At 39.4% G+C, this 20298-nt stretch overlaps 1 protein-coding gene across 3 annotated transcripts in view; it reads right to left on the bottom strand.

The window, feature by feature from the left end:
• Positions 1–871: 871 nt before the first annotated feature.
• LOC149812076 (Sec14p-like phosphatidylinositol transfer family protein) overlaps positions 872–20298 on the bottom strand; it is a 37134-nt gene continuing 17707 nt past the window's right edge. For 2 of the 3 annotated variants that reach the window (XM_089992821.1, XM_089992822.1), the window contains exons 4-6: positions 4364–4462; positions 2181–2423; positions 872–1899 (exon numbers count right to left, since the gene is read on the bottom strand). In XM_089992821.1, the coding sequence (XP_089848947.1) occupies positions 1378–1899; positions 2181–2423; positions 4364–4462 (864 nt within the window). In that variant the 3' untranslated portion in view covers positions 872–1377. The remainder of the gene's footprint in view (positions 1900–2180; positions 2424–4363; positions 4463–20298) is intronic. The other variant, XM_089992823.1, reaches the window with a different exon arrangement.

Raw genomic sequence — 20298 nt, 5'->3', positions numbered from 1 at the left:
ACCCTTCAGCTAGACCATGTCTGTTGGTCAGTACACCCAGCTTCGACCTTGAGGTAAGGGACACCTCTCATGGGTCTCGGTCATCCCATGTCAGGTGACAAACCACACCACCTGTGTTTTAGGATAATAGTTTAAAAGATTCCTTAGTTTCTAATTTCAACTTGGTTTGTAATTTCAACTGTTAGTTGAGAATACATTTTTCATCGTTTATAATGATCTAAATTTTATGTCTAATTTTTATATCAAAAAAAACGTACAATAAAAATTCCAGATCCTCGAGTTTTCAAATTTCTTGCACATTGATCAATTTGCTCAGGGAAACACAGGCCCAAGATTATGACAGCATTAATTTAAGAAGTCAAACAGTTGCGCCATGTAGTCCCTGGATCTGTTGGTATTTATTGCATAGGAAAATAAATTAAAGTGCATTTTATAAAGAAATTATTTGCCCTTATTTTTAATTAAGTGAATGATCACCGACTATTTAAATTTTAATAAATAATAAAAAAAGATTAGTTAGTAGCAGTAATGATGGATGGTGGTGGTGGTGGTGGTAATAGTGATGGTGGATGGTAGCGGTGGTAATAATGGTGATGGAGGTGGTAATGACATAGTGGGTGGTGGTAATGGTAATGGTCGATGATGATAGTGGTAGTGATGGTAATGGCAATGATGATGGTAATGGAAAAAAATAAGTAGGTCGCTCATTATTTTTGAAAAAAAAGGGTGAAATTTATAAAATGTCATTAAAAAATAAAAGTAAATGATTCAAACACCAAAACTTGCTACTTAAGTTCTCAGTTCATCATAAAAAATAATAGTAATAATAAGTATAAATGGCAAGGAGCAGTTTATAAAGTGATCCAAATAGTGGGGGTTAATCTTTTATTCTTTACTTCTTTTCCAAATGCACAGAAGAAAAAGGGAACACGTTTTTCTGCCTTTGCCAAACTCATTTATAGCCATTCAGTTTGTTTTAACAGCAAGCTACACAGTCCCAAGTGAGAACAGAGTTTCAGATAGCTCACAAAAAAAAAACAGATTTTTTTTGGGAAAAAAAAGTAACAGATATTTAAATGAAAGGAATACAGTGAATGCAGGGTTACCATATCAGGCTATTGACATTGTTGTCTTCTCTCTCTTTATCCAGCCGCCCCCAGACACCTACTTCAACTAATTAGCACAAAATGAAGTCAAATCCAAATTGTGTGGCAGCTTTCACAGTATCGCCACATTTTGGATCTAATTCAACAAAAAGAAAAACTCTACGAGGTGGATTTTCTTAGTGGACAAATCATATAGAATAGGCATGTATCAATGCATATGAAAACATATAGCATATGCCATCTATTTTTTTGTAAGGTATGCAATGTAAAGTCATTGCATTGTGACTCCAGTTGCTGCTGCAGTATTTGTATGTACACTCAGGCTCACAGAATCCAAGTGAGGAAGCACCTCAGTCAGATCACAATTGTTGCTAGTTGGCTGTTGCCTTGCACCAATGTGGCTACCATTTTCATCATTACTTCCAGAGAAACTATTTTCAGATGGTTGATTTGTAAGAGTTGTGCCATGGGATGAATCCTCCAGTTTCTCGGCAGTTTCATCAGATGAATCCGACTGTGAGTTCTCTGTAATCAAATTTGAGATAGCTTCTGCAGAGGGCGCAGCAGATGAATGATTGTCTCCATTCCAGAAAAGCAGCTGTTTTTTATCATCATCTTTCATCCTCTCGCCATATTCAGTGATGTTGAAATTGGCCTCATTGCGTCCACCAAAAGCACGTTCAAGTTTGTCCATATCAAAAAGGTCCTCCATTATCTTCTTTGTTCCCGGGTCATCAGAGTAAACAAACTTCACTTTACGGTAGGTTTTGGGCTCCAGAAAGGGTTTCACCACCTGCAGTTGGTACAATTAGAAGATCAAGAATAGATCATGAACAAGAAATTGGTTAGCAATGAAAATAGTTTATAGATAAGTGGTTCTCTTGTCAAAAAAATCCCAAGATTGTGCTAATGCTTCAGTTTTTATATTCTTTCTAGTCCAACAAAGAAGAAAATAATGTTTTACAAATGAATAATTCTTCCGTTTTTGAGCAACTGCCCATATTGTGATTATACTTCTCTTTCTTTGGCATCCTCTAGTCCACAACCAATGAAAAGAATAAAGGAACAGCATACCGTCCAAAAGGATTCAAAGAACTTGGGTGGGTTGTACAAGATGGCCACGCCTAGCCTTTCCGGGTAATGGTCTTGTAAAATATGTGCAGTTTCCTTTGTTACTTTGACTGATATACTGGACAGGTTAAAACCATGAAAGTCAATGAGCCACACCATCTGTTCCTGATCCGGAGCCAAATTTAAAATGGCATTCTCCATACAGTATACCAGATACTTCATCTGTCTTTTTGTTGAGCTTGTGTTCTGAAGTAAAAAAAAAAGGAAAAAGAAAAAGAAAAACAGTATTAATTTTTTCTAGAACCTCACTTTAAGTGAAAACGGGCCCAGCCCATCCCAGTTTCCAATGAACTCCAAAATGGCTTTTGTAAACACAATATCAAAGTATTCATTCCAATACTTACAAGGATAACCAGAAATTGTGGCAAGTGGGACAGTTGCAATCATAACCATCAAAGAAACTAAATTGTGGTAACTAAGTAGCAGATAATGCCATAGCCAGTAAGGTGGAAATTCACAAGCTATCTCAGTCACAATCATTTATAGAACTCAAAACCAGATTTCACTACTTTCATAAATAACACTGTCACACAACATCCAAACAAGTCTCGGAGAGTTGCAATCATAACCATCAAAAAAACTAAATTGTGGCAACTAAGTAGCAGATAATGCCATAGCCAGTAAGGTGGACATTCACAAGCTCTCTCAGTCAATCATTTATAGAACTCAAAACCAGATTTCACTACTTTCATAAACAACACTGCCACACAACATCCAAACAAGTCTATAGGGTATAGTCAGCTAATATAGTACCAGCTATTGCTTTTCATAAAGCTCAATGACCGCTAAGCCAACCCAGCTAATATAATCTAGCTACAGTACTTAAATTTTGCAATGGCTAGACTGCAAGAGCCTTAAACCAAAAGGTGCAACATAGGTAGTCCTCATAAATCCTGCCAACTATGGAATTTTGATCATTTCTTTTTTTTCGAAAAAATTCCAAAAGCAATCATATAAAATATTTTTGAGGACTACCTATGTTGCACCTTTTGGGTTACATCAAGGATCTGCTTTAAGCCCTTTCCTATTTGCTATAGTGATGGATGAGCTTACGAGATCAATTCAAGAAAATGTGCCGTGGTGTATGTTGTTTGCTGATGATATTGTTTTGATTGATGAGCCTAGAGTTGGGGTTAATGCTAAGTTAGACTTATGGAGACAGACATTGGAAGCAAGAGGTTTTAAGTTGAGTAAGAGTAAGACAGTATACATGGAATGTCGGTTTAGTAAGCAACGAAGTAGTGATGGGAGTGTAGTGAAGCTTGGTGAGCAAGAAATACCGGTGGATGATTGTTTCAAATATTTGGGATCTATCATTCAAAAGTATGGAGAAATTGATTGAGATGTAATTCATAGGATAAAGGTTGGGTGGATGAAATGGAAAAGTGCAACTGGAGTGTTGTGCGATCGTAGAATGCCATTGCGGTTGAAGGGAAAGTTTTATAGGACGACTATTAGGCCCGCTTTACTATATGGTACGGAATGTTGGGCTGCCAAGAGACATCATATTCAAACAATGAGTGTAGCTGAGATGCGTATGCTGAGATGGATGTGTGGAAATACAATAAAAGATAAGATTCGGAACGAGGAGATACGTAAGAAGGTAGGCGTTGCACCCATTGAAAATAAGATGAGAGAAAATCGTTTACGGTGGTTTGGACATATTCGGCGAAGGCCTAATGATGCTCCAGTTAGAAGGATGGAGAAATGGGAAAATAGATTAGTTAAAAGAGGTCGGGGTAGGCCTAGGAAGACATGGATGGAGGTGATAGGAAAGGATATGAATGCTTTGAGCCTCACCGAGGACATGGCATTGGATAGAAATGATTGGAGGAGAAGGATTAATGTGGAAGACCCAAAATGATTTTCTTTTTTGGTTCATATCGCCGACCCCAATTGTTTTGGGATGAAGGCGTAGTTTGTTGTTGTTGTAATCATATAAAATATTTGAAACTACTTCAAACATCAACAAAGATTGCATAGCATCAGTTATACCCAAAGATTTCATATTTTACATGTCAAGCAACCTTTTTGACATATGTATAAAACCTTCTGTCAAAACACTTATGAGAGTGAAAGAGGACAAATTTTGTGCAAAAGCAAGAACAGGACAGATTGTAGCAAACCTGGTGACCTGGTCTCATGACAAGAACACTTCTTCCACTCTTATCAGTAAAATCAGATCTATAGATTTTGCCAGTGTGAGCTTCATGGGCTATCTCTTCCTACAATTAGAGGAATTGCAATGTTAGAAAGTGTATATTAGGATAGTATGGGGCCAAGCAGAAAAATGAAAAGGTACAAATATTCCATTAGTCCATAATGCACATTCTAGATTCTACCCATAAACCTCTAGCTACCAGATGTTTTAGACATCAAGGAGGCACGCAATAGATAGAGGATTTTTCATGCATATCGTATATCAAGTCTCAATGCAAACCAATTCTGAAAACCTGTCCAAATGTGGATACATTTCTGATGCCCAAAAATATGGGACAAATGTTATTCCCAAAATTTTGTTTGTTGAAACACAACTCAACCCCTGTATGAAGCTTCAGCTGCTGAAACATGTTATATGACGCAGTTTGTTTGACCCAGTGTCTTAAAAGTTAAAACCCAGTGACTCGGAAATAGACTCGGCAAGCATTAACTCGTGACTCAGCCAGGTCATGATAACTTTTAAATGTATAGATATATAGCTAATTAGATACATATGTATAATATATATATTATACACAATGTGTGCATGTGTATGTATGTGTGTGTACAATCTTTAAAAGCAAGTTTCATTCTTACTGAAACTTCATCTCATAAAGAGATCTAAAAATAAGCATACATATGATGCACATACTATTGTCTTTGAGAAAAGGGTCGCATGGTTTTGGGAATCAAGTAATAGGCCAGGAATCCATGGTAAGTGATCAGGGATGTCACTCGTTAAATAAATAAATAAATAATCCTGGTTGTTGAGACTTATGTATTATATGTGTACTATACTTAGTATGCTACCCCCCTCCATATATTTATGTGTACATTTCATTTTTTTAAAGGTACTTTTGTATTTTAGCCTTAGTGGTAGAGAGTAGAGTCAACTGTTTGTCTTGTAGTGCCATAGAAGGGACGTCCCCTATTTCTGGTTGTAGCTTCTCATTCTCCAAACTAAAGAAGTTTCTTTTAAGTTTCTCCTCTTCTTGTTCTCTCTTCTTCATGCTATTCATTGATATGGTATCAGAGATCTAGATCGGAGAGACGCCATTGAAATGTGAGTTGAAGGTGCTGGAAGCTTCATTCTGGTTTTATCAAGGCCCTGCATCAAGACACGTGTCCCAAGTTGATGACATTGGCAGGTTCAAGAGACTGTTTGAGTTTGCTTCAATTGATATAGGGCTTTGATAGAGGATGATTTTAGAGAATTTTTTGACAAAATCAGGATGATCAGAGCTATATTGGATTTTATATGATTTTTTTTCTGCTTTTATGAATAGTGACGTGAACAGTGCTCAGATTTGAGAAATCTGATTGTTCTAACCTCATTGATGAGTTTAGTGGAGGCTTGTTGGATGGTATTGAGTCATTTTTTAGTAAGGAAGTCATCAGCAGTGATTTGTGCAAGGATTATCTCATTTTGGACGAGTTTTGAGGAACTTTGGAGGGTCATATAGGGGCGGTAACTTGTTTTTTGGAATTTTGTTCGGTATCGAGCGTTGCAGTTGCCTTAATATGACTACACATTGTGTTATCCTGCCCCTGATGTGAAAATCCTACAGTCTGGTCTGTATTTGTAGGTCATCTTGCACGCTTTTGGGGTTATTATGCATGCTTTTGACACTGAATTGATTTGGGTGCTTATATTGCACCAGGTTATGATTGTAATGAGTTTGGGTTAGTATTGCTACTCATACATTGTTTGTGCTATCGGCTGCATCTCATTGGTATTTTGAGAAGCATATTTTGGTAATAGTGATTGTTTTGCTGTGTGTGCATCTGAATTTGTATATCATTGCACTTGTATAGCTGCATTTGCGTGGTGGTGCAGGAGTTAAAATTTTGTAGTTGGGGAGTATCGTGTGTGGACATAAATATTTTTGAGTTAATATAGATTTGTGGCTTGGATGGTGTGGTGATTAGTTGTGTCTTGAATTGTTCTTGGCTATTTTGTCACTGTTATTGTTGGTTTTGTGCGTGAAATTTATGGTGTAGTGGGGGGTTGTAGTTAAAAGGTTCTGTGTGGGGTTGGCGGCGCACGTTAACCCAACCTCCCAACCCTAAACTTTATAAATAGGTAAAAATACAATAGCTGGAAAGATTACAGAAATGCCATTAATGAAATGGCATTGAGCATGTGTTAAAAGTTAAAACATAACATGCGTATGGATCTGGATCCAGATCCATACGCATACCATATTTTAACACCCTCCCTCAAGTTGTACGTGGTCTTGGAGCATGTACAACTTGCTCTTCAAATACCAAAATTGATGTCATGTTAACCCCTTGGTAAACAAGTCTGCCACTTGATCTTCTGTTCGAACATGACGTAGTTCTATCTCCTTCATCTCGACTTTCTACCGTATAAAATGTTGATCAATCTCAATGTGCTTCGTTCTGCTATGCTGAATAGGATTACATGCAATGTTTATTGCGCTTTGATTGTCACATAGAAGAAATGATTGAATAATTGTCTCTCCAAGATCACTCAATAAGTGTCTAATCCATGTAGTGTTTGTCGTGCCTGCAGCCATCGACCTGTATTCAGCCTCTGTACTTGTCCGTGCCACTGCCTTTTGTTTTCTGCTGCTCCAGGACACTAAATTGTGTCCAATATATACACAATATCCAGAGACAGATCGTCTCTCATCTGGATCCCCTGCCCAATCTGCGTCTGTATAAGTGATGAGTTCATGCCCTCTATGCAGGTTATCGTTCTTAAGATAAACAAGTTCATCTCCTATAGTTCTTTTTAAATATCGTAAAATGCACTTCACAGCTTCCATATGACCTTCCGTTGAAGCATGCATAAACTGGGATACCTGATTGACAGCATAAACTATATCAGGTCTGGTAAAAGTCAAGTACTGCAACATCCCCACAAGGCTTCTATACGTTGTTGGGTTGACACAAAGATGGCCATCTTCAGAGCTCAGCCTTTGATGTAATACACTCGGAGTGCTGACTGGTTTGCAATTCGTCATCCCGGCTCTTTCTAGAAGATCAAAAGTGTATTTTTGTTGCATGAGTGTCAATGTGTCTTGTTGCCTGTCAACTTCCACACCAAGGAAGTACCTCAACTCCCCTAAATCTTTCATCTTGAAAGTTTTCATTAAAAACTGCTTCACATTAAAAACTGTTTCACGTCTTGCACATGATTATCTGAGCTCCCAGTGATCACAATGTCATCAACATATATAAGAAGAAGTATAACGATGCCTGTCTTTTGGTAAATAAAGAGTGAGTGGTCCAGAGAGCATCTTCTAAAACCATAGCTTTGAATTTGCATAGAGAAACTTTCAAACCAAGAATGGGACGCCTGTTTCAACCCATACAGAGATTTCCTTAGTTTGCACACCCAGGCAGTAGGATCCTTTTCGGCATAACCAGGAGGTTGCTCCATATACACTTCTTCCTTTAAAGTTTCATGCAAGAATGCATTTTTAACATCCATTTGGCTAAGCCTCATCCTCGGTCGACTGTTAAGGATATGATGACACGAATTGTACCCATTTTGACTACTGGACTAAAGGTTTCATCGTAATCTTCACCATATTGTTGTGTGAATCCCCGAGCAACAAGTCACGCTTTATATCTGTCAATACTTCTTCAGGCTTATACTTTGTTTTATAAACCCATTTTGAGCCAACTACATTCTTTCCTTCTGGCCGAGGTACTATTTCCCAAGTCTGGCACTCATGAAGTGCTTCCATTTCTTCATTCATAGCTTCAGTCCAATGACGAGATTGAAGAGCTTGATTAAAGCAAGTGGGTTCATCCTGTTTTGTGAGCTGAGACATAAACAACTGGAAATCAAGAGAAAAGGTCTCATAACTCACCCATCGTTGAATAGGATGCCTAATGTGTGACGGCCTTTGAGTCGGATCATTAGCGATGCTTTCCACATTCCTCTGCTTTATATTTTTGTCCCGTCTAGTGTATATCTGTCCAGAGAAGCATTCTACTGGGGTTGGTTTTACTGAAGATGGTTCAACACGCATCTGTGAGTCATCCAACCCCCTGCTCAAGCCAAAGGAAGTACAATTCGCCTGACATGTTTCTTCTGTATTAGCAAAAAGATCTGCACTCATCCATGGATCATATACCTCTTCTCGAGATGGCAACGCTTCAGAGTCATTTACCTGAAAATTTTGTTCATCAAAAACAACATTCCTAGAGGTCCTAATACGTTTTGTAGTAGGATCATAGCATCGATAGCCTTTGTATTCATCCGCATACCCAACGAATCTGCACTTAACGGCCTTGTCCTGAAACTTATTTCGCAGAGATGAATCAATATGTACATAACATACACAACCAAAAACACGCAACTCATCATAAGAGGGATGTTGCCCAAATAAAGTATAATATGGAGAGTGTTGATCCATAAGTGCCATAGGAAGACGATTTATGACATGAACAGATGTATGAAAAACTTCTGTCCAGAGACTAACGGGCACATTGCTATCATGTAACATGCTCATCGCACTCTCGACAATATGTCTATGTTTCATTTCCGCAACCCCATTTTGTTGAGAGGTATGAGGGCAAGAAACCTGTCGACTTATTCCTTTATCCCGAAGAAAGGCAATAAACTCGTTTGATGAATACTCGCCCCCACCATCACATTGTAAATGCACAATATCACAGGAAAACTTTGTTTTGACCATCGAATGGAATTCCCGAAATACTTGAAAAACTTCATGCTTATGTTTCAAGAAATATATCCAAGTATAACGGGAATAAGAATCAATAAAGATAACATAGTAACGACTACCGGAAAGAGAAGGAATAGGTGCGGGTCCCCAAACATCGGAACAAATAATCTCAAATGGCTTTGAAGCCCTTTTATTAATAATATGAAACGGATGAACATGGCTTTTGCAGAGTTCGCATGAGGAACATTTATTATTATCTAAAAATGAACATAAACTAGACTCTGGAAGAAGACCATCAAATACAAGACTTTCAACGAAGCCCCAACTACAATGGCCCAAACGACTGTGCCAAATATCTGGCTTATTACAATGAGATGAATTAAAAACTTCCAACGAAGGAAAAAACAAAGACTCTGAAGGTGAAAACACTGAAGAATGCTTGGACGACTTCAACTGAAGGACTGGGGCTGAAGGTGAAGACATTGAGGGAATCTCCTTGAAGACCTACATGCTTCCTTGTCGCTCCCCCTTAGCGAACGTCTCCTTCGTTCGTAGATCCTTAACATAAACAGAAGAGGGAGTAAATTCGACGGAAGAATTCATATCGTCAACAAGTTTAGCTACAGAAACAATGTTCTTTTTAATATTAGGAGCAAGGAGAACATTGGACAAGTGAAGTGAGGACTCTAACATAGGGATATGTGCACTGTCAGTATGACTAATGGAGTGACAAGTTCCATCTCCCGTAACTATACTACCATTTTCAGAATAAGGCAATAAGTGAGATAACTTATCGACATTACCCGTAACATGAGTGGCAGCGCCGGAATCAACATACCACTCGCCTTGTTCATTTTGTTTGATCGTCATTTGTGACAATGCTGATAACAAAAGTTGTTGCATATTTGTAGATGGCGCTTTCGTGTCCACAGTAGTAGCTGACTTATTTTCAATTTTGTTTATTTTTCCTCTATTTTGTAGATTAAACCAACAATCAGCTTTCACATGTCCTCTTTTGTTACGTAAGATACAAGTGGGCACTCTCCTCTGATTCCATGTATTAAAAACACCAGAAATATTAGGTGTAGGTAAGATACCACGACCTCCCTGCCCAAAACGTCTGCGGCCTCTGCCTCCTTGATGCCCTCCATTTCCTTGTCCAAAACCGACAGAAGTGTCCATGGCCAAAATTGAATGACAACGAACTGATTCATTTTCTTCTGCTCTTTGTTTCATAATCATCTCATGCTGGAGAAGTTTCGCTTGAAGATCGTCAAAAGTAGGCAAGTGAGGAAGGCATGACAAAGCTGTGGTAAACATGTCAAAATCAGGGCCCAATCCATTGAGGAGTTGTTGAACTTTATCTTTATCTGAAATAGCACTTCCAATAACCGCCAATTGGTCAGTAATACTCTTCAAGCGGCTTATGTATTCCATGACTGACATGGAGCCTTTCTTCAAACTTTGAAACTCATTTTTTAAGTACATAACTCGAGCTTCTGATATCTGAGAGTATGTCTGAGACAACTTACTCCACAGATCCGCCGCAGTGCAATCATCTAAAAGAGTAACCAATACTTCTTGAGATAGTGTTGACGTAATATAAGCAACCAAAGACTGATACCGCTTCCTCCAGGCTGTATACTCTGGATTCTTAAAGGAAATAGTAATTGTGTCACCCTTCTCATTGGTGGTTTCCTGCAAAATAAACCGTGGTGGTATAGGAACCAAATCATCCAGATGTTCATCGAGATCCTGACTCCGTATAAAAGGAAGTATTTGTCTCTTCCAGGTCAAAAAATTAGAGTAAGTTTTTCTGTAACAAGCTGACTCAAGAAATTTGCAGAGGGACCGGAGGACAAGGTAGATGACGAGGAGTAATCCATATCAATGGGACAACGAATAAACGAACAAGACGAATGAAGAGAAAGAGAAGAAAATTAAAGATCACTTAATCAATCAATAGAACTTTAATAAGGGATGCACCCGTGATATTAATAGATGTAAACCCTTTTTTTTTAGGGTCGAGATTGTAGACTGTTATAACCTGCCTATAGGCGTCGCACAGAAAATATTAAATAGTAATAGAAAAGGAAACTTCTGTAATCAAAGAGGAAATAAATCAAAAAATACTCAATAACTGCAGTAGATTTGATTGCAATCAAAAGGAGACTGCAATCAAAGAGGGAAAACACGAATCAAAGAGATTGCAATCAAAGAGACTGCAATCAAAGAGAGGAAACTGCAGTCAAAGAGAGGAAAACTGCAGTCGTTGATGTCGAAGAGGGGTGTTAAATGTGAAAACTGCAGACGTTAATGATGCTGCAGACGTTGATGTTGAAGAAGAGAGCCAGATGGTGATGATTGCAGTACTGTGAAGAAGAGGAATGAACAAGAATCAGAAGAAAGAAAAAATGAGTGCAGAAGTTACCAAGAAGGAGGAAGAAAAGACGAAGAGGTGTATCAAAAATTGTTCCTTCAGAAATCTTCAGATCTCGCTGAACACACGTCTCGTAGGGTTCTGCAACCGAGCTCTGATACCATAAAAGGTTCTGTGTGGGGTTCAGCCTTCACTGCAGAAACTAAGAAAAGAGAGAGAGAGAAGAGAGAGAGATTCACAATGGCTGGGGGCGGCGCACATTAACCCAACCTCCCAGCCCTAAACTTTATACATAGGTAAAAATACAATAGCCGAAAAGATTACAGAAATGCCATTAATGAAATGGCATTGAGCATGTGTTAAAAGTTAAAACATAACGTGTGTATGGATCTGGATCCAGATCCATACGCATACCATATTTTAACAGTAGTTTGGTTTGTGATGGAAAAGGGAGAATTGATTCAGCTTGACCTATGTCACAGGGATTCGGCTAGCAGGGTGTCGCACCCGCGTCGACGCGACTCGACGCGGGAGCGGGTGTGGGTGCGGCACCGGGTGCGGTCAACCCGATCCTGGGTGAGTTGACCGCACCCAGGATCATTTAGGTCCATTTTCTTTTTTGGATTTTTTTTTAAAAAAAATTTGCCCTATGAAATGGGCTGCGAATTTTTTTTAAAAAAAATTCTGCTGACAGCTGCTGAGCTGCGAAATTTTAAAAAAAAAAAATCTGCTGACAGCTCCTTTTTGCTGTTGTCAGCTCCTTTTTTTCGTAAAGGGTTTTCTCTACTGACAAGAGTTGTCAGCTGCTGTCAGCTGAGCTGCGAAATTTTTAAAAAAAAATTCTGCTGACAGCTCCTTTTTGCTGTTGTCAGCTCCTTTTTTTCGTAAAGGGTTTTCTCTGCTGACAGCTCCTGTCAGCTGCTGACAACTCCTGTCAGTTGCTTTTCAAATCCTTTTTTCGTAAAGGATTTTCTCTCTCCCTTTTATATATATATATATATATATATATATATATATATATATATATATATATATATATTTACATTTTTTCCCCTACCGCACCCCCGCACCCGGGTTTTTTGGAAGTGCTGAATCCCCGCACCCGCACCCGCGCCCGCACCCGCGCCCGCACCCGCACCCATGTGACATAGAGCTTGACCCATTGAAGTTTGATGGGACCCATGCATCTATTTGTCAGAATGACGAGAGGATTACTATGTTAGGAGATTTCATAGGTGACATGAGTGTTATGAGATGCCATCATTGTAAAAAAAAATGGGGCATATGAAGCGATCCTGCCCTATATTGAAAAAGAGTGGAGGTTATGCGATCAATTGGAGAGAGTTCTACGGACAAGAATGGACAAATGGATGGTAGTGGAAAAACTCAGTCTGTTGACTTGTCTATGGGAGGTTCTTTTGAGCATTTTGATGGAAGTCAGCGACAGATTTTGGAGTTGATGTGACAAATGTAGCAACGGATTCTCCAATTGCAGCTCTTAACTCAGTCATTCACTATTGCTCTCTCTTCTAACCTCTCTTATGTTCCCACTTCCTCTTCTGATATTGCTTGTACAGGTATTCCTAATAGCCATCTTGGGTGGTTGGTAGATTCAGCAGCAGCATACCACATGACTGCTCATGAGTTCATTTTAGCCAATTGTCAGTCTTGTAGTGGTATTTTCTGCACTGCAAATAGCTCCTCTATGACTGTATCCAAAGTTGGGTTCATTACTCCCTATTTTTGTCCTAGGAATAATTGAATATTTCACATGTTTATCATGTCCCTTCTCTTGCAATGAATCTTATTTTTGTTGACTAAATTACCAAGCTTAACTATAATGTTATCTTCTCTCTTGTTGATTGTGTTATGCAAAATTAGTTGTCATGAAGAAGGATTGGAATTGGTCATAGGAGGGGAGATCAATATTATTTGGGTTGGTTAGATAAGATTCGGAACGAGGAAATACGTAAGAAGGTAGGCGTTGCACCCATTGAAAATAAGATGAGAGAGATCGTTTACGGTGGTTTGGACATATTCGACGAAGGCCTAATGATGCTCCAGTTAGAAGGATGGAGAAATGGGAAAATATATTAGTTAAAAGAGGTCGGGGTAGGCCTAGGAAGACATGGATGGAGGTGATAGGAAAGGATATGAATGCTTTGAACCTCACCGAGGACATGGCATTGGATAGAAATGAATGGAGGAGAAGGATTCATGTGGAAGACCCAGAATGATTTTCTTTGTTGGTTCATATCGCCGACCCCAATTGTTTTGGGATGAAGGTGTAGTTGTTGTTGTTTGTTGTTGTTGTTGGTGGTTAGATATGAGCTCACATAAAAAGTCTTCAGTTAGTCTAAGAGTTGCAGTTATAGATGAGTCAGTTTTATGGCACCAGAGACTAGGTCATATTTCTAGTTCTAGATTGCAACATTTGGTATCTGTTGGGAGCTTAGGTGAGTTGAAGTTAGTTGTGTAAGGCATGTATAGGAATGTGAGAGTTGTAAGTTGGCGAAGGGTCATGCTTTGCCATTTAGGACTAGAGTTAAGGATTCCGAGAGTCCTTTTGAGCTTGTATATTCAGATGCATCGGGTCATTCACCAGTCATGTCTAAGGATGGATCATCATATTTTGTAACCTTCATAGATCATTGTACAAGATATACTTGGATATTTTTCATGAGAAATAGAAATGAACTTGTTGAGACCTTTAAGGATTTTTATGCTATGATTGAAACATAGTCTGCAATTAAGATTAAGACTCTTAGAACAAATTATGGTGGTGAATACATTAGTTATGTGTTTGAAAAGTTCTTGTATAAAAGAGGTATAAATCATCAAAAATCTTGTCCTTATACTCTTCAACAAAATGGAGTCATTAAGAGAAAAAATAGGCATATTTTAGAGACAACTAGAGCACTTCTCTTTGGTGGGTGTGTGCCGCAAATATATTAGGCGGATGTAGTGTATATGGTTATCTATCAAATAAATTGCATGTCATCAAGTGTACCCAAAGGTATATCTTCTTTTTAGAAATTGTATGGAATTGTTCTGAATTATGAAATGATGAAAGTGTTTTGATGTACCACTTTCTTGCTTTTGACTGATAGATATTGAGATAAATTGTCTCCAAAGACTATTAAGTATTGCTTCTTGGGTTTTTCGAATGGTCAAAAGGGCTATAAGTGTTGTGATCCAATTGGAAGAAAATTTTGGATATCGAGAAATGTTATCTTTCGTAAATATACACCTTATTTCAGTCCAATTAAGGATAAGGTGAGATAGGAGATTAATTTGTCCTTGGTGTCATTTCCTAAGGAAGTTGATAGGCATGTGGAGGTTCAAGGAGAGCAATTCCCCTCGAGAGAGAATAGGTTTAGAGAAATCTATTCCAAAGAAGATGAAAATATTGTTGAGATACCTTTCTTGGATCAAGTGGAGGCTAAGGAAGCAAGAAGCATAGAGGCCAGATTTGATCCTATTCCTTCTTCAACTGACCCTAAGCATCCAAGTTTGGAGTCACTTTCTGATTCATCTTCATCTCCTTCACCCTCTCCTCAGATACGCCAAAGCTCTAGAGTATCTATTGCTCCTCGCTTTGTGTCTTATGAATCTTTTTTTCCTAGAGGTTGTGCATTCTTAGCCTTGATTCATTCTTATGTTGAGCCTCTCTTATACAAAGGAATCCAGTAAAGAAATGACAACAAGAAATGGTTGAGGAAATGAATGCTATGGAGAGAATAAATGCATGGGATCTTGTAAAGGTTCCTCCAGGCAAGAATGAAGTGAGAGTAAATGGGTCTATAAGATCAAGACTAAGGCTGACAGTCGAAAGATATAAGGAAAGATTAGCGGCAAAGGGCTACAGCCAACAATTTGGAATTAATTTTGCGAAAACCTTTGCACTAGTGGCTCATATGACCACTATACGAACTTTGCTTACAACAGCTGTAGTGGAACAAGGGAACTTGTGGCAACTAGATGTACAGAACGCCTTCTTGAATGGTGATGTGGATGAGGTGTACATGGACTTGCCATAAGAACCAGAGGTAGAGTGTGTGGGCTTAGTTGTCAAAAGTGGTGCCTAGACACCGCCTATGTGGGCTCGGCACAGGGCTACTACCTAGGCTTATGGGTCTAGGCGGTAAGGCCCTGTTTTTTCCGCCTAAGCTTCCTAGGCCGTGGGGACATGGTTGTCATTATCTTTTTGTTCTTTTTTTCTCTTTCTTCTTTTTTTTCCTTTTTCTTCTTCTTCTTCCTCCTACCCCAAACCTTTTCTTTTGTCTTTTGTCTTTTGTCTTTTGTCTTTTGTCTTTTGTCTTTTTTCTTTTCTCATTTTCTTCTTGTTCTTTCTTTTTTTCTTCCTTTCCTTTTTCCTTTTTGCCTTCTTTTTTTTCTTTTTAACTTATCGTTTTCTTCTTCCTCCTCCTTTTGCCCCTCCACCTTCTCTTTTCCCCCTCTTCCTCTTTTTCTTCTTTGTCTTTTTCTGCCTTTTTTCCTTTCTTTTTTTCCTTTTTTTCTCTTTTGAAATTCCCTTCCTTTTTTCCTTCTATTTTATTTTTTTTCTTTACATGTATGCCCATGCTTTTCACACACACACACACACACACACATATATATATATATTTGTAAAATTGCATGTGTCTCTATGTTGGAGGGGGTGTTGTGTATCTTTTATTTTTATATTTATATTTACATTTATATATATATATGTGCTTTATGTTTAATGCTATGAAATTTTATGATATTTTATCCTGAATTACACATGTATGCTTAATTCATAATTACAATCATATCTTTATTAATAAAATTATCCATTTATTATAATGTTTATGTTTTTCTTGATCCCGACGAGTCCTTTATGGGGTCGTCCGCCTAGGTGCCGACTAGCGCTTTTGACAACTAAGTGTGTGATGCATTTCGATGGGCCTAGGTTAGGTTTTAGGGCTTAGGTGGGCTAGGTTAGGTTTAAGATTAAGTCAAAAAGTCAATTCAAGTAACAAAGTAGGCTGATTCCGGTAGGGTTCGGCAAAAAAATCTGAAACGCCCAAACGGTTTGACAGAAAAATCATAAAAATTAGGGGATGACTCTAGACACCTTAATGAGTGCACATACCAAATTTCAGGGTCAGGGGACTTATATTTTAGGAATTAAAAATCAAACAAGTTGCAGGTTAGGATTGGGTTTTCTTTAGGTTGGACTGGGTCTGGGTAAAACAGACTCGGTTTGTAAAATCAATATCTCTGTACAGAGATATGATAAAATTCTGATTTTTTAAGGGTCTAATATATAGGTATCCTAAAGGTGTTTTGGTCAAAGTTTCATACCCAAATGACTAACGGTTTGAGTTGGGCAACTTCTATAAATCTGACGAAAATTCAACTACATTAGAAAACAGATTTTGGACAGGTTTGGTCTTAGGAGGGATTAAGGCTTAAGTAGGGGCTTAGGAGAAGGATTTCAACGACATACACGTCTTAGGATGAAGGTTCTAAGGCTGGGGAAAGGTTTGTCCGTTCGGGGGCTGGCCAAGGTTGCACATTCAAAGCTGGGTTGGATCGAGCCCTCCATGATATTGATGTAGTCCATACGAACCAAAAGTAGATATAGTCACTACTTTGCACTTAGGCAAATTCAGACCTAAGCAAGGTCTAAACCACCTTTATTTGATATGGAAGAGCCCTTAGAAAGGGTGAATGAGTCAGAGGGCAAGGACTCGCAAGGAGTGAGAGAGATAGAGAGAGAAACGTCCAAGAGAGGGGGATATCCAAAGAGAGAGAAGAGGGAGACGATTTTAGAGAGAGAGTGAGAGGCAAGATCAATTCTTCATTTCATATCTCATATACCAAAATGAGTCCCTTTTATATACTAAGGAGCTCTTATAAAAGCTTCTCAAATAACAAAGCATAATTAAATCAATAACGCCTACGTAGGTAGAACCTATTTCCCTACTTAGGTAATACCTCCCTTAATTCACTTAACGAGGGCCCAACTCACAAGATCCACTTAGGCTTCCAAGGTCCATTAAGGAGGGAACCTCAAAAAGCTGCACGAGTTCCATGGGAAGGCTTAAACCTTGGGGGCGCCTAGAGGATGGGGCCCACATGTCCTTTGAGCCTTCTAAAGGGGACGCCCCTTGTGGGTCCCACTTGCATTCATTGTCTTCGTTAAAGAGGGCACCCAAGGGTGGGTCCCACACTATTGATGTGGTTGCTGGCTGAGGTAGCTTGCATGGCTGATGTGGCAACACTTAGCATGGGTCCCACATGGCTGAGGTGGCTTGCATCAAATAGAACTTGGATAATGGATCTGGGTCGACCACACTTGGATCCGTTTGCATGATTTGGACTTTTGGAGCTGGATCAGGGTCTCTCACAACTTGGTCCGCATCATCCCCTCTCCCTTGAGATTTGACTAGTCCCTTGGGCAAAAATCCTTCTCCTCTTGTATCCGTTCTTGACTCTTCCATTCGTCGAGACAGAGAATAGGTGTCTCAATTTTTGGGCCCCTTCTTATATTGGAGCTTGAAATCATACCTCATCGTCTTAGAGACCCGCTTATGCTGGAGTGGAGTCATGATGTGTTGCTCCATGAGGTATTTCAAGATTTTGTGGTTGGTGCAGACCACAAAGTGCTGACCAAGGAGATAGGGCCTCCATTTTTCAAGGGCTAGAATGATCGCAAGCATCTCCTCATACGTCGATAGTTCTTTGGCTCGATCAACAAGACTCTTGGTAAGGAAAGCCAAGGAGTGGCCTTCTTACATTAACACTACTCCAATACCGATGTCACACACATCAATTTTCACTACGAACTCCTTCAGGAAGTTAGGAAGGGTAAGCACTAGGGCTTCGCACATGGCTTGCTTGAGCTTCTCAAAAGCAAGCTCGGCTCCGTTTGACCATGAGAAGGCATCCTTCTTCAACATTATCGTCAATGGGGCAGCAATGATTTCGTACCTCTGCACGAACCTCTTGTAATACCCGGTGAGTCCGAAGAACCCTCTCAAGGCCTTAATAGAAGTTGGCTTAGGCCAAGAGATCATTGCTTCAACCTTCTCGGGGTCCGCGCTAATGCCATTCTCATCTACGATGTTGCCAAGGTAGGATACAGAGGATTGTCCAAAATTGCACTTGGTTTGTTTGACCATGAATTAATGCTCCTTTAGAGTACGTAAGACGACCCTAACATGCTCCCAGTGTTCTTCCCAAGTGTGGTTGTAGACAAGTATGTCGCCGAAGAATACGAGGACAATCTAAGCATGGGACGGAAGACAACGTTCATCACCCTTTGGAACGTGGTTGGGGAATTCGTTAATCCGAAAGGCATTACTAGGAACTCGAATTGGCCGTCATGAGTCCTAAACACTGTTTTCGGTATGTCCTCTTCCGTCATCCGGATTTGGTGATATCTGACTCTAAGATCAATCTTTGTGAATACACGTGCCATGTGCAATTCATCCAATAACTCATCAATGACCAATATTGGATGTTTGTCCTTCGAAGTTACCGCATTGAGAGTGTGGTAATCAACACAAAACTGCTAAGTGTGATCTTTCTTTCTTACTAGCAAGACTGACGAGGAATAGGGGTTGGAACTTGGACGAATTACCCCACTATCGAGCAGTTTACGAATTAATCTTTTTATCTCATCCTTTTGTGAATGTGCATACCGATAGGGTCTAACGCTCAAGGTTCCGCACCCGGAACTAGGGTGATATGATGATCTTGGGACTGCCCTTCTCGAAACTCAGTTACATCTTGCCAAAGTTTCAATGGACCTCTCCTAGAGATTATAGCCAACTCATCCCTAGGACTACGACAACTCCCTTGATGGGAAGCACGTATAGGTCAAAATTGAACTTGGATCTTTGCATGTCGAGATCCATATTAGGGCACGTGCTTATACATTGAAGGTAGTTGTCATCTTCTACTACAACCTCGAACATAGGTTGTTCCTTCACATCCCATCCAAGACTTGGTATAAGATCTTCCCGCACGAAGTTGTGGGTAGATCTGGTGTAACCAACACCTCTACTTGTAGCTAGTAAAATCTTTTATTCACACGCATGGAGTTGAGAATAGAAACTCCAAAGAGGGCATGGAAAGAGATTATACGGCCTTGGTTTGTTTCCTCCTCCCAATCGCTCAAATCATGTCTCCTTCGTTTTCACAAACAAGATACATTTTGAGGGCCTTGCATCTATGCCCTGGGCTCCACTTTTTCATCACAATTATAGCACAGTCTTTTGCTGCGTCAATCCACCATTTGGGATCTACTAACAAAGTTGGTTTTAATGGGGGGTCCGAATTTGTTTTTAGCACCCTCTTTCTTGACTTGGGTGCGTGGTCCTGGCCTATCGAGGGGTCTAATAGGCCTCTTTATATGGTTGGATTTCTTTCATCTTTCTTCCACTATTTGTGATTTCACAAAGCACTCTTCCAACGTCTGAGGGTCTAGAGTCATAAGCTCGATTCAAATTTCTTTTTTGAGACATGCCACGAATGCGCTAATCAAGGTGGGTTAGGACCAATCACCACACATCGTGCTTAGGTCCTCGAACTCAACTTGATATTCTTGGATGAGCCCTTTTTGCCTCAAGTTCTTCATCTCCACATTATGATTTATATATGAAGCGGGTAAAAACATTTTCAAGAGTCCTCTTTTGAACTCTATCCAAGTCGGTGTTATGTGGCGTTGTTCGCGCCAACGGTACCACCAGAGTGCTTCACCTTCAAGGTGAGCAATGACACATCCTAATCTACTTTCGCGGAGGATTGCTTGGTTTACATAGTATTGTTTTGACTTATGCAACCA

Source organism: Nuphar pumila, chromosome 17 (genome assembly GCF_984573655.1).
Source record: "Nuphar pumila chromosome 17, dmNupPumi1.hap1.1, whole genome shotgun sequence".
Classification (NCBI taxonomy): Eukaryota; Viridiplantae; Streptophyta; class Magnoliopsida; order Nymphaeales; family Nymphaeaceae; genus Nuphar; species Nuphar pumila.
This window is presented reverse-complemented; position numbering and strand designations above follow the sequence as displayed.